Below are 14,439 nucleotides of genomic sequence, written 5' to 3' on the forward strand. Positions count from 1 at the left end.
ATAATAATTAATTTTTTTTATGTAAAAGTCCCTATTGTGGCTATTAAAAATAAGCTGCTCTCAGACAATCTTAGTACATGGTAGGGCTGGGTGATAAAACTGTAAAAAAAATTTCTTCAAAAATTTTATTTGTCAAAACTGAAAAGACTGTATTCGGTGATCATATGTAGCTCATTGACCATTAGGGAAATCTTTTATGAATGAGATAAAATTAACTATTACATTAAACATGCAGCCCAATATTTAATTTGATGCTACTGATTGCAAAGCAGTTAACGCTGCACGGGCCTCTGCTAAACTTTGGTTCCTGTGACTGTAGGGTGCAGCCTTTCTTGCATTTTCAATGCAATTTCCAATGCAAGAAAGTGGGGAAAATAAAAATAAATTTTCCTCCAAATTGATTTGAATTTCAAATATGATTAATCAGTTTAATCCATTTTTTTTTGCCCAGTCCTTGTACATAGCAGTTTCGCTGAATATGTTTTGCGTATTTCTTAAACTTGAATACTGACCGCACCTTTGTGATCAATTTGTCAACAACTTCTTTGTTGTTTTTATTTTGCCTATGGCTCTTGATGTTCCTCTCTGCTTTACCTTGCCCTGAGCTCCCTCACCTGTCTGAGGAAGCATTCAGAGCTGCAGGCCTCATTAGTGGTTGGAGTAAAGATTCTTTGAAATCTCAGTTTTTTCGCTCCTCGCTCGATGTCTGCCTCCTGCTTCGGGCTAATCACTGGAGATGAGCTGCACTCCTGACGTTTCATCAGCACTCATAATCGCAGCCTGCTCCATCTGTTGAGAAAAATAACTCTCTTTTTTTTTACTTGTAAACATAACTTCTGCAGTTTACTTCTCTGCCAGCACACGTCATGTATGCTTAAAAAGTGGCAGGAGTTTCTGTTTATTCTAAGAGTGCTGTTGAATGTTTTTTTCTGTTTGTAGAATATATGAAGGTCTATGGTTTAAGCCGTCTGCTTTCTCTTGCTTGTTGCAGGGAGTATAAAAGGCGCGACGATAGTGGATGCCTTGGATACACTCTACATCATGGAGATGTTTGAGGAGTTTGACGTCGCCACTGACTGGGTGGAGAAGAACCTCGACTTCAATGTGGTAAGAATTTTCACTTTGTTATATGGAATAGAAATATATCAAAGCTGATTTTTTTTCCTATGTATTTGAGCTAAATTTTTCACACCGCTGTACATAGAAATTGTAGCAGCTCTTGAGGTTAAAATAAGTCCCCTGTGTACAGTCTATTTCTGATTATAAAGCATTTTATTGTCCAATAATCAGGAAAGAATCATGAGTAATCATGCATAAAATGTCAGACCATTGACGCTTTGGAAAAATAAGGCACAATCAAAACATTTTCATCTCATGCCACTCATCTTTTTTTATATTCAAACCATTTTATCTGGATCTACCTTTAGTTACCTTTTGCTTGAACTCTCCCAAGATTCTAAGAAAATACCTTTTAGAACCTAAAAACTAAAAACGAATCCACTTTCTAGTGTTTTGTTTACCGTCAGCGTCCATAATGGAAGTTATTCAGGCAAAGGTAAGTGTACAGTAAAGTGTTTAAATCCAAGTACACTCCTGCTCCTTTGTGTCCACAGCTGAATATGTAATTAAAACTCAGGCCCACAGATGAGATGCATTGTAACTGTCACTTTGTTTTTAAAAAGCTTTCACTCCACCTCTCCCCAAACAACAGAGGCACAGCTCATTACAACTCTAAGGATTTCCTCAAAGCTCTCTGCCAAGGACACACTGCACACTGCACTCCCAGGGCCTGTAAAAGTCGGATTATGAGGCTTGTCAAGTGGAGGGAATGAGTATTTACAACAGCCACAATGGCACTTTTGTAGATGAAACTTCAGGGTTTGGACCAAAACTTTTGAGTGCTGTTTCTAGTCTGAGGAATGGTACCTGCAAAGTCACGGGCAAATTGAAATGGTTTGTCCTCGAGACTCAAGTTCACCATTTGCGCAGCTGAGTAAATATTGCACTTATTCACACTGTTGATCTGAAATAAAGTGGCCACTTTACTTAAATGAGTTCACATATGCCAGTGTAACGACCAACTACAAAGAACTAGTGGAGTCAATTTCATAGTCATAATGCCTGTATATAAACAACTTTGTTATCAAAACTAGACACATCAGAAACTTTACTTTGCTTAGAATTAATAGGTCTATCTGATAAAGAAAATAAATAAAAACACAAATTGTGTTTACTCATTTTGCGCATGGCTTCAGGCAAATTATCACTTCTAGCCTTTTCGCAACTGCTGTGAAAATTGAGCATAGCGAGTAGTTTGAGCAGTTTTAAGAACTGCTCAAACTTTTATTTCTTCAATCATTGACGCTTGTATTTGGGTTTCTCATTTCTATGTCAGTTTTAGATTTTAATGTCATTTAGTTTTGTTTATCTGGAGACATAGGACTTTTCTTGTCTTCACCCACACAGTTACTTGAATGTAAGTGAGAATCCTGCATGATTACTGTCTTCACTCCAGCCTTGTTGTTGCTTTATTTTTCTTTTAGTTCATCTGCTGGTGATCTGTTCTGACAAATAGTGCCTCAGAGAAAAGACAAACCATCGCCACACGATATTTGCTCAGCTTTTTCTTCTCAAATGACATTTCAAAGCTACAGCTCCACTTTAAGGGCACAGCTGTAGATGCAGACAGCTCTTTATAAAACATATAAAAGCATGTGATTTTTTTTCTTCATGAGTCGCTTCTTGTTGTGCTCGGAGATACAAACACTCCTGAATACTGTCGGAGATGCCAGACTTTCTCCACTATCCCCTGCAGTAGAGATTTTAGACGCCCTTCAACTCGTCTCAATGCAAGTTTGAAATCACAACTTTTTGAATTCTAGACATTTTTAGTTTGTTGGCTTTTGTTTGTTTATATAACTTAAAGGTGCACCTGCTTGTCCCCATGGAGATATAATAGCTTTGTCTGGAATGTACAGGTCAGATCTGTGTAGAGGTGAGCCCGTTCACATTAAGAATAGCTGTTTTTGTAATTGAATAAATGAGAGATTATGTTTTTTATCTAGGTTTTTTATTGTGCATTGGCCAAAAATTGAATAGAAATTGAGGAAATCTTCTTTTCACTTAGCTCCTTTTATTATGGGTTTAAAATAACAGCCTTCTTTCATCACATGAAAATGGCTTACTGGAAAGCACAGGTTGCCAAAACTGTACATTGCAACGTGATCTTGCATCAAAGCCGATGGAAAACAATGGCTCCCCTGCTGAGACAGAACAGCTTGAGTGACAGGACAACCGCTGGCAAACGTATACCAATAAGACAAGATTATGCATAGAAACCTGCTGGAGATGTATGCATGAAATAACAGGTTGAAAGGGGTACAGTAAAAGGACTGAAGTGGTTCTTGAAGGTATTAGAGGTTACGCAGAAATTGGCGAACATGCTTTTTGGAGTGAGGCCTTGTCTTAGATCTGTAAACATACTCATATTTGTATTCAGAAGAGAAAGTCTGTGTCTTTCTAATGAGGAGCTTGAAGCATAATTAGGCTGGTTTTACAATACAGGCCAACTTCAAAGACGTGAAAGCTGTTCATGTACTAGTGAGTCTTTCTGGCTTATCAGCAGTAAGGGTGAGTTTGAAGATGTTGAATTTGAATGTAGTTTATGATTGATGTTATTGGAGTAAAATGGTTTCAGAGAAGATCAAAGATGGAGATGTTGTGGTCATATAGAAGAAGTGATTAGCTCGATTCTCAGTCGAAGTGCATCATTCAAACTACCACTGATTTGAATAGGGAGGAAGAAACAATATTATGGGCTTAAGTTGCAAAACAGAAGCAAAGTGAAATGTTTTGCCAGTTTATTTCTGAGTGTTGTGGTGAACAGACAGTCGGTCATTGAGATCAACGAGTTGAAGTTGGTTTGTGTGTGCGAAGCAGTCTGAGATGTATTTGGAGTCCTGATCTATTAAAATGTACATGAGAGCAAGCTGCGATGAGGTCAAAGTGACGAATGCAAAAAAGAAACATTTGCTTTGAGGACGTGACCGGCTACTGTGGTGATGACTCACAGCTCATGAGTCGCCATGGGGCTCAGACTCAAATAAGATGTCTCAACGCAGCCCAAACAAGGGATAATTTTGTCTTCTTACACTAAAATGTTCCTTCACATATCAACTACTCTCTAAATATCAAAGCTTCTGGCAAACCTAATATATCTGTACTGACATACTGTGTTTATGAAATATGGAGATCTGACTATAAGTTGCAGTGATCATTACCTAATATGCCATACCACCCAGTGACGTATAAACATGTTTTCTTCTGCGTAGATCACCAGAGAGCACACTTTAGTCCTTGCCTCGCTTTGCCAAAACGTCAGTTATTTTTATGACAGGAAGTGTTGACTTTTCCTTTCTGGCTCTGACACAGCTTAAGATCATAAGTTTTCCTTGTGAGCGCTTCATTTCTGACAGGCCATCTCTCTGGAGGCTTATAAAACCTGTTCTTTTGCTCCTTGCCTTTAAATAGATTTAAAGGTGTTGCTTCGTTTGGCTGGAAATAAATGGCAGTGACCTGCAGTGTAATGTGCAGTGGGCTTTTTGTGTGTCTTACAGCTACAGTGGACTCACTTTTTCTCAAGTATTGTCTTTGTTTGAAGTAGTTTGTCTTCCCTGTAGCTTTTGAGGACACTTTCATCATCACCTCTTGTGTTTGCTTGTATTCCTGAGGCTGACAAATCAATAAAGTTAAAAACAACTAAGTCTGTAATGAACAGAAAGTAGATAACATCAGTCAGTAGGTTGTTTGTGTTTTGAGTTGGCCACTAGCTATAGATAAAGCTACAGGAAAGAGGGCATACATTAAACTTGAGCTGAGTCTATGTCACTGGCTTTTATTGAGATCATTGTAAAACATGAGCCAGAGCAATGTGCTCGTCTCCTTTTTTACTGGCTAAACATATCAAATTCAGTGGTAGAGAAAACATGTTACACAATTTAAAACACTAGACCACTAGACTATTCAGGAAATGGTGTGTATTTAAATAACAATTCAGGGCATTTCTGCATCCATTGACCCACAAAACCTTTCTATCATCCAACAGCCTAGAGTACATTTAAAATGAAATGACATTTATTATTATAGACCTTGTGACTGTTTTTCTTGTCATACTATTTCATAGCACAAACTCCGTTCTGTGACCTTGTCTGTCTGAGAATGTACTGAAAAGCAATTACATTTTTTGAGCAGCTTGAGTCATTGAAATTACAACAAAACATTTTTTTTTGTACCAGCTCACAATCTAACAAAGTGAGAAGTTTGCAGTACAGTGGCATTATTTCTTGTCCAAAAAAGTCCACCGTCACAGAGCATTGACTTGTTCCAGACCTATTCGGGCCCGTGGAGGAAACAGCAGTGCTTAGTCAGTTCCTGTTCCACTGTGTAAGGCTGAAAGTTGCAGCATCAGGAGACCGGAGTGCCCTGGACCCATCGTTTGTCAGGCCCAAACAGATAACACCAGTCGCTCCTGCCTAGTCAGAGGAACACTGGCTGACACAACTACAACTCTACAACACAACCTGTCTGTTTTAACTGTTTAAATGAGGCATTTTGAAACTTGAACCAGAGATCTTTTAGTTTAGTGGGGTATATGAAAAACATTTGTAAAGTTGCATTGTGTAACTCTCCTGGTAGAGGGTATGCCATAGGCTTGTCTTCAATGAGATGTTATTGCTTTGCCTGGAATATTCCATCGTATGGCATTAACATAAATATATTGGCAAGATTAATAAATCACCTAAACAATGGACACAAGTAACATCATACTTTAGATTAATGGTTATTACTTTACTTTTGTATCAGACCTGTACGTGTTATTTAAAACTTGATGTTTTGGATATCAACCTATATCCTTCCTTAAAAGAGTCACATGATGTTACAGTGACATGTCTTGACAGCTGAATTACACAAGTTTTTGGAGCCTTTTCCTACCTGCGACCGACTAAAAGTGCCATCTGTGGTGTTGGCTTCTTCAAGACTGTATCTGAAGCTGATAGCCCCCCTCATCCCAGTTTACTTTTCTGTGACAAGTCCTTGGCTTACCTACAAAGCCTCAGCACCATAACAAAATGCAAACAGCGAATATCATAAATTGTCATATTGAAGCCTTCTTAGGCTTCAGTGAGTCAAATTGGCCAGTTGGCAAATACACTCTTGGGGAAAAGACTGGTTACTCACATTCTCCATCATTGCTTACAGCATTTTAAGCAGATCTGTCTATGCTAAGCCATTGTCTTTTTGAATTTCATATACTGTCAAAGAGAATGCACATAATTAAATTAGAATGAATAGACTCCATTGTGTGACTGCTCCAATAGCCAGTGAAATACATTTAAATAACAGGACACGTTTTGTCTTAATAGTTTTTCTCTCTCTATTGTCCTATCGCTTGTCGACAGCAGTGAATTATGAGAGCTGTCACTCCAACCCAAAAAAAAAAATCACCAATTGTCCATAAAGGGCCCCATTGTTATGCAGCTAAGACAAATGGCTTTACAAACTTCCATTTCTTAGCTTTTTCCCAATCTGTCTTCAAACAAACGTCAAAGGAAAGAGGCTCTGTATCCAGTTTTTACTGCCGCCATTAAAGGCCAAAGTTTACGTTCTAGGGATTTATTCTTTAAAGTTTAAAGTCTTAATGTTGTGACAGGGAGTACTCAGTGTTCCCTTGTGTAGACGTATTTCAGGAAAAGATACTTGGACTGTCAAAATATGCCATGCACTTTAGCCGTTTGATCTTACTCTTCTTTGTGTAGGGGTGTCACACATATTCACTCTTGTTTATGATTTTATACTAATACTTTAAACTGCCCTCATCTAATTTATATGCAACAACACAAGCGACAGGTTTCAAAACATGTCTGCAAGTGAGTTTAAGTATTACACATGACAAGTAAGCTTTCTAAACAATATTGACATTCAAAGTTATCGATTCTTGAATACATTGATAGTACATCAATAGTCAAGTCAAGTGAAATTTATTTATAAAGCACATTTAAAAAAAACAACCACAAGTGCAACGGTGATATGAAGTGGAATCTTGTAAAACAAAGCACGAAAACCACAATAAAACAATACAATGCAAGTGTCCCGCTCAGCTTGTGGTAAAAGCCAGTGCAAACAAATTAATTTCCAACAAAGATTTAAAAATATTTCAAGATTGGGCTGTTCTAATACCCAGACGAAGACTAGTCTAGAGTCTGGGACCAGCTACAACAAAAGCCCAGCCCCTTCAAGTTTTTCATTAAGATACTTGGAGCCAGCCTCAATGGCAGCCAATAAAAACAAAAACAAAACATTGGCACTGTGTTTAGTTTTATATTACTAATTCACATAAACGAGCTTCAAAGATAAAGTGAAAATGCCACTGAATGCAGAAGCCGTGCTAATGAGGGACCCATGCAGATACATGTAAATACAATCAGATGTTCTCTTGACCGATTTCAAAGAACCATTTTTATTATAATACCACCATCTGTGAATGTATCTGTTGCATATCTTTATTTCCTTGTACGTTTCTCCTTATCTGATGCCTATTATTTTTCTGTGTGTTGCAGAATGCGGAGGTGTCGGTGTTTGAGGTGAACATCCGTTTTGTGGGAGGCCTACTCTCCGCCTACTATCTGTCTGGGAAAGAGGTAAGGACTCTGGGCTTTTTATTTTCATATCTGCACTTCTGCGAAACAGAAAGTGAGTGACACTGAAGCTGGCAATGCAAATGATGGGAAATGCCCTAACTGTTAAAGCAAGTTGCGGTTTGTTAGGCCTGTCATGATAACACATTTTGAAGCATGATATATTGCTATAGAGAGAAATATTGCAATAAACGATAATATTGAAACTACTTAATGCACATACAGTTTTTTCAATTTGTGTTATCATTAAAAGAGGTGAGCTGTAACATAATAAACAGCAGAAAGAACCAATAATTAGCCATACAAGTTATTTAGTCTACTCTCTAAAGCACAAATTTGACCTTATTACATAAAAATTGCAAAACTCTGCCCACTGTTGCAAACAAATTGACACATGATGAATACTGAGCTCCAAAATATACTCTTGCAGCTTTTATATATTGAACAATAAGTCGATCTAGTGATTATCATGACAGACCGACGGTTGATGTTGTATTTGAATTGTTTTAGTAGAAATATTGCATTTCAGATCAAAATCAAATAATGCCGCTGTCAGTAAACTAAATTCACAAACTAGGAACGTGCTTCGGTGATATCGTGCAACATAACACAATAATAGTAATAATAATAATAATTAGCCTTTGGCTATAATTTGGCGTATTTCCATTCATGTTGAATCATGTCTGTTCATCAATATGCATTGTCCCAGTCAAATAAATAAATAAATAAAATAATAGCAGTAAAATATAAGCTATAATCAAATAAAAGGATGCATGAAATACGTTGTTTGGCTGAAAATGAAGTGTACAGTTGCACAGTATGGACAGAATACATGTAAAACTAGCAGCTCAAATAGTTTTCTTTTCTGAATGTGCTGTAGCCTCTTGAGGGGAGTGGCTCTACCAGCCCATGTCCAGGGTGTGGTGTCAACAGTTTTTTAAAAAGCAGAAGTGAAATCGCTCAACTTGTACTTTCTAAATTGATAATGGAAAGTACTTTTATCTGCATTTTTGACTAGTCTACTTGTATTACTGAGAAAACATTAGACAGTGTGGAATCTAAAATCCCAAGCTCTTGTAAATGAATAACCCTCACTATAGTGGAGTAAATAAAATATCTACTGCCCAGTTCAATGTCATTTGTGATAATTATGCTCCAGCCTGCTTCTGAAAAAGAAACGGTTTGGGTTTTAGGTCTGTCAGTCTGGTTTGGAGAGATTTGAGTCCACCAAAGCACCTTCAAACACTGATAATGTGAAGAGATTAGCCCTGAGCAGCACATAGTGTTGTTTTGTTTTCCTCACACATTTAATCTCACATCTTTGACAACACCGTTGAACTCGGGGTGGCCTTGGAACAGCCATTTTTCACTTTTGCACTTTGCCGAGTTTTGGGTGGAGAAGGTGGATCCGCTCAGCCTTAGGGGGCACAGTTTGTCATGGGGCATGCGAGTGCTGACAAATCGCTGCCTCAGATGAGATTTATACAGAAAAATGAGAGGAAAGTCATCGCGCAGCACTGTCTATAGCCGACTGTGTTCAATGTGCTTAGCGACAAGAGACTGTGAAAATGACATCAGCGGGGTATTAGCTCTGATCTGCTCCTGCCAATAAAGGCTTTCACATAAACCATTTTTTTCCTGTTTTACATTTTAGGGCTTGCCAAAACACCTGCATAAAAATCCTTTCTGAAATTGCACTTCGATAGACACTGAGCGGTTATGACGCAGCTGAAACATTGTCTGACAGACACAATAAGCCCTGAAGTGAGAGCAGCAGGGGGCTAACAAGTGCTGCCGGGCTAAGTGCTTTAGCGCACCCCTGAATAGATGTATACAGACAGATGTCATAAGGAGAATTCAGTATAGGACAAAGTTATGAGAAATATGAGATGCAAATGATCTTTGTGAGGCTGCATGTGGCCTATAGACCATCCATGAGTTTCAGAGTGGTACAAAGCTAGCACTGTTGCCATAGCAGTTAACACTTCAAAACCATGTATTATATGATGAGCAGTTGAAAGTACTCACAATGGCACCTATAAATGGGATACTGAAACCCATGAATTTAGAATTTCAAGCCAGTTGAGACTGAAGAAAGTGGATTATGGAAAAGTTTAGATATAACCATATATGTGTCAAAAAGAGAGATCTAGTTTATTAAAACAATAACTCTTCAGATGGGGTTTTCATTGCCAAACACCTTGAACCTAACCTGTAACTTGGCTTGATGGTATCACCTGCTCGTCTGGAAATAGAAGTGTTAAATGCCTTATTGTTGAACCTTTGAGGCAAAGCAGAAACATCTCCATGGAGACAAACAGATGGCAAATCTTAAAAGTGCCTTATAACTTTTCTGGTGAAGGATCTATTTTACAATTCTATTTTACATTTCATCAAACTTGGGTAAACTACTTGACATGTCCTTGCACAACTAACATGGCCACTACTTTGTAAAGCTACATACGACACTGAATACTGCATCTTACCCATCAGAGTGAAGTGACATAATCATGCTGAGATAGTGTTCATTTTCTCCGCTGTATCACAACTGCTGCTGGCTTTTACTTACTTTTATTTTTACTAACATATTTGCGAAAACCCTTAGATCTCAAAATGATATAATAACGGCAGTGCAGCTCTGACATGTGTGACAGTGCATAGAGTTGATTATGTGCTCAGCTCTCCAGCCCACATGCACTTTAGGGACACGTCTCTGTCTGATGATCTGAAGCAGTGATCCTCCACATGAAGGACAGGTCGTGGTTTTCTCGTCATTTCTTAACAGTCACTTTAACTTCATTTCTCTTTTTAATGAGAGTCAATCAGTGACAGGCTTTCATCATGGGCCCGGAGACGTCAGCACGGGTCAGGGTGCAGAGCTAGATGGATGGGCCCGAGCTGAGGAATGGCAAATGGGTGGCCTTGGGTGACAGGAGTGGAGAGATTGAGGTAGCTGGCTGTATAATGCTACATCTACTTATCAGAGTTAACTTCATCTGAAAAGTGATGGGGAACTTTCTGTCTCAATGTGTTTGGCGTTTGCTCAGGGTTTTAAGGGTATACAGGTGGACAATAGTCAAAAAGTGAAAGTACTGAGAATAATACTTTTACAATGCAGCTTTAATTGAGTTTTATTACAGGCTATATACTGTAACTCAGCATACTAATTTTGCATATCTTCAGTACTGTGTCAGCTAACTGTTGTTTAGATATATATCTATAGTCTTTTCTTTTTGTTCTACTGTGTAGCAGCAGCAAATTGCTTTCAGAGACTCAGTTGGGACGTTTTTGTCAGTCCTGTCCTGGTGTAAACAAATGTCCTAAAAAGCAGCAGAATTTTTCACTCTCGGACAAGAATTATTGTTGTGTAAATAGCTTCTGTCTGCTAGCTTGCAGTTAGCTGATTCTCAGAAGGTAAAAGAGGTTTGTAGTGAGATGCTGAGAAACTTACAAACTTTATTTTAAACTTTTCAAAGGTTCCCTCCCCCTAGATGTGTTTAGTTTTATTAAATCCAAACACATAATTTAACCGAATAAGTAGGTGCTGTACCTCTGCTAAAAAACAACATCAAAACAAAAGCTTTACCTTCAGTAGTCTAATTAAACTGTTATGTAACTCCTCTTTGGAGTATGTGTCAACCTCCTGAGAAACTCTGAAATTTAAATCAACCTACAGACAATCCCAATTTTAGCCTGTTCATCTCAGGTTTCTGCATTTATTACAAAGAAAATAGACCCATTAGAGACCAAAAAATATCAACAGGAACGTTGAGTTAAAGTATCATTTTATGTCTTAGCGTGAAACTTTCTTCCCTTCTCCATTTTCAAAGAGACCTGGTATTTTGATGAAAATTTGATCAGTAAAAGTACTAGTGCTGCAGACAGCTCGCATCCCACTGGCAGGCTTTTAACATCCTCGTCGGAGAAACTTCTTCTGAAAGGCAGGAGAGAGGAGTAGACAAGGTAACAGCCGATATACAGCGGAATAAGACCAATGAACCATGACATTTATACTGATCGTAAGATTTTAGCAAGCTCTATGTGGAATCAGTAGGGAGAGATCTCAAATTTCATGGATCAAAGACTAACTTTTTTGAGTAGAAACGTTTTCTGTAGAAACTCTATTACTCAAACAATAATGTAATTTTAGGGCTATTTGGTTAAAGGGATGGTCACTGTACCACTGTGAGATGATGGCCTTGGCATAGGTCTGTGCTCCATATGCTGACATGTAAGATTGGTCACACATTTTTTTTATTTTGTCTAGAAGTGTTGTTAACAGTTTTCTACTAACTTTTTAAGACCTTTTCATAGGCTTGTCACAATAAATACTATATCAACTTATCGTTCAATAAATGAGACCTATATTTATCATGTATATAGTTGTTTTTTTTGGCAAAGTAGCAAGATTTTTGTTATTTTTGTTTTAATAAGAAAAGAATTGAGCTGTTAGGTGTTGAAAAAGTAACTTTTATGGCTACTTATTGGTTCCTTCTGCCCTTTATTTACTGCAGCTCAGGCCTTTTTAATGATTCTGTACATGTATATATTTGTTTACTGGCATAATCTTGCTTTGTTGTTATTGTGTCAGTGACATAAAGTAGTTTCAATGTTATCGCAGTATATCTCTGTGACATTTAGTTCAATTTGAGCAGGATAGTTGCATGTACTCTAGCACTTCCCTAAACATTACAAATCTCAGTGGGACTTTCCAGGATACAAAAATAAGTAACTAAAAATGGCTGGACATATTTAGATTTTTTTCTTTTACGTTGCTGATTGACACAGGATCTCATGGCCTGGCAGAAACAGTCAGATCCAGGCTCCAGTTCTTTGTGTTAATTGATTGGCCTCCATGAAGCGCTCCAAAGTACAAGCACGTATCTCTGCTGCTCTCTGCTCTGCAATCAGCCGCGTATTCATCGTCTTTCTGATGTAGCTTTCATGATCAGATCGCACAATTACCCTTCACTAAGACTGTTTGAAATGGACTGAGTGGAGGACCGCACGCCACAATGGAGCCTCATTATCTCAGGGCTTTTGAACAAAATAAGGGCTTTCATCACAAGGATATGAGGTTACACTCCACAACTCGTTCCTGTAGTTTATAGCTGTAGGCTCATGTTGTGGACGAAATGAACTGAAATGATTAGGTAGTGCAATGACAAAACAACAAAACAGTATTTTATTAATAACAAATATATAACTGATTTGGCAACTTGAAAGTGTGATTATTCAATTCTGAAGGGAGGATTTGACTCGTGCTCACAAAAAAACCTCTCTTATCGAGCACTGAGACCAAAATACCATTATAGAAAAGTCAAAAGGTCACGCATTTGATTCCCAGATTGCCCAGGAGGATTCATGTTCCGCATTTTTGTGTACGTTCAATCTAAAATATTCAGGAGATATTTTTCCAGGGAGGTTTTCTTGATTCAACTCAACATACAGAGCAGATTTCCTGAGCAATGCCACGGTGAAGAAAATTTAAAATATATATTGTTTTATTTTTCTTTTAGTATTTATCTTTTAGTATTTATCTTTTATACAAACCAACACTGGATACAACCTCATTTACTTGGGGCAGGTAAGTGAACCATGTGCCACTTCATTCCGTATTCTAATTATCTACTTCCTAAACCGCACACTAAAGCCTCCCTGTTTAAGCCTATACCCTCTGAACTTTTGACAACCACACGGATTACATTTGTACTACAAGATTAACAATACAAAGTACACATTGTCCTTCTTAGAGTATGATTTTGGGGAAAAAAAATCTAAAATATGCATGAAAATTTCAATAATATCATTCTCAACCTTAGAACTGACACGATATTCTATTCTGATCTCATGGTGAAAATAAAAACACTTATTTTGGTTTGTTGATTTTCAACATTAAATAATAGTACTTTCTTTTTTATTACCATGTGGCCTTATATCTGTGCAATCCCTCAGTCGTCCAGGTAGGTTGATACTTTTGACAACCCTAGTATAAATCATAAAGTAAAACCTAAAAGTCCGTCGGTCTAACAAGAGCATTTGCCAGGCTTGTAGTTTTATCCACAGGTCATGGACAACCACTGACTATGCACACAGGAGTTAATACAGTACACCGGCTGGAGCTGAGTCCTCTCTCTCTTATCCTTAAGAAATCCCATTCACTCGCTGAGAAAATTGGCTTTGCCCGAGGCGTGCACGGAGAAAAACAACCTCGCGTTCTCCTCCCTTTGGCGCTCTCTGCTGCTCCCTGCTGAGCTCTAGTGAAGGCGTCTTACACATCTGCACATTCACTCACGGTCAGCCCTCTGTAGCTTATTTACCAACCAGGGAGAATGTGTTTCGTGTAGATCTATCTTTATCTGTTCCCCGACTGGTGTAGTCTGTGCTACGAGATGGAAATGGGAGGAGTTTGAGGGCAGAAGAAACTATGGAGCCAGGTTATTAAAAAGCATCACTGCATTTCATTTGGCTCACCTTTTGAATTTATCTTGTGTGGTTTATTTTCCTATTTTTACTAGAAAGGCGAAGAAAAACAAAAACAGATTGGATTTATCCCCAGGCATCTTAAATTTTAAGTCGCCTCCTTCCAACTTCTTACAGAAAAATTTGTGATCATTTACCTTTCAATATTTAGAGAGACAAGGACTGCATAGTGGCAGATTTGTCAGACTAGAGGCAAGTACAAAGGAAATTAGCGTAGCACTTAAATTTGACTTTTTATCTTTGTATGTATTTTCCCACTATT

General features: G+C 38.0%; 1 protein-coding gene across 1 annotated transcript in view; it reads left to right on the top strand.

Moving 5' to 3' along the window:
• man1a1 (mannosidase, alpha, class 1A, member 1) overlaps positions 1-14,439 on the top strand; it is a 114,009-nt gene that overhangs the window by 52,313 nt on the left and 47,257 nt on the right. Inside the window, exons 3-4 of the mRNA XM_033990856.2 lie at positions 992-1,107; positions 7,617-7,697. Coding sequence (XP_033846747.1) covers positions 992-1,107; positions 7,617-7,697 — 197 coding nt within the window. The remainder of the gene's footprint in view (positions 1-991; positions 1,108-7,616; positions 7,698-14,439) is intronic.

This window comes from Periophthalmus magnuspinnatus, chromosome 24 (assembly GCF_009829125.3).
Source record: "Periophthalmus magnuspinnatus isolate fPerMag1 chromosome 24, fPerMag1.2.pri, whole genome shotgun sequence".
Taxonomy (NCBI): domain Eukaryota; kingdom Metazoa; phylum Chordata; class Actinopteri; order Gobiiformes; family Gobiidae; genus Periophthalmus; species Periophthalmus magnuspinnatus.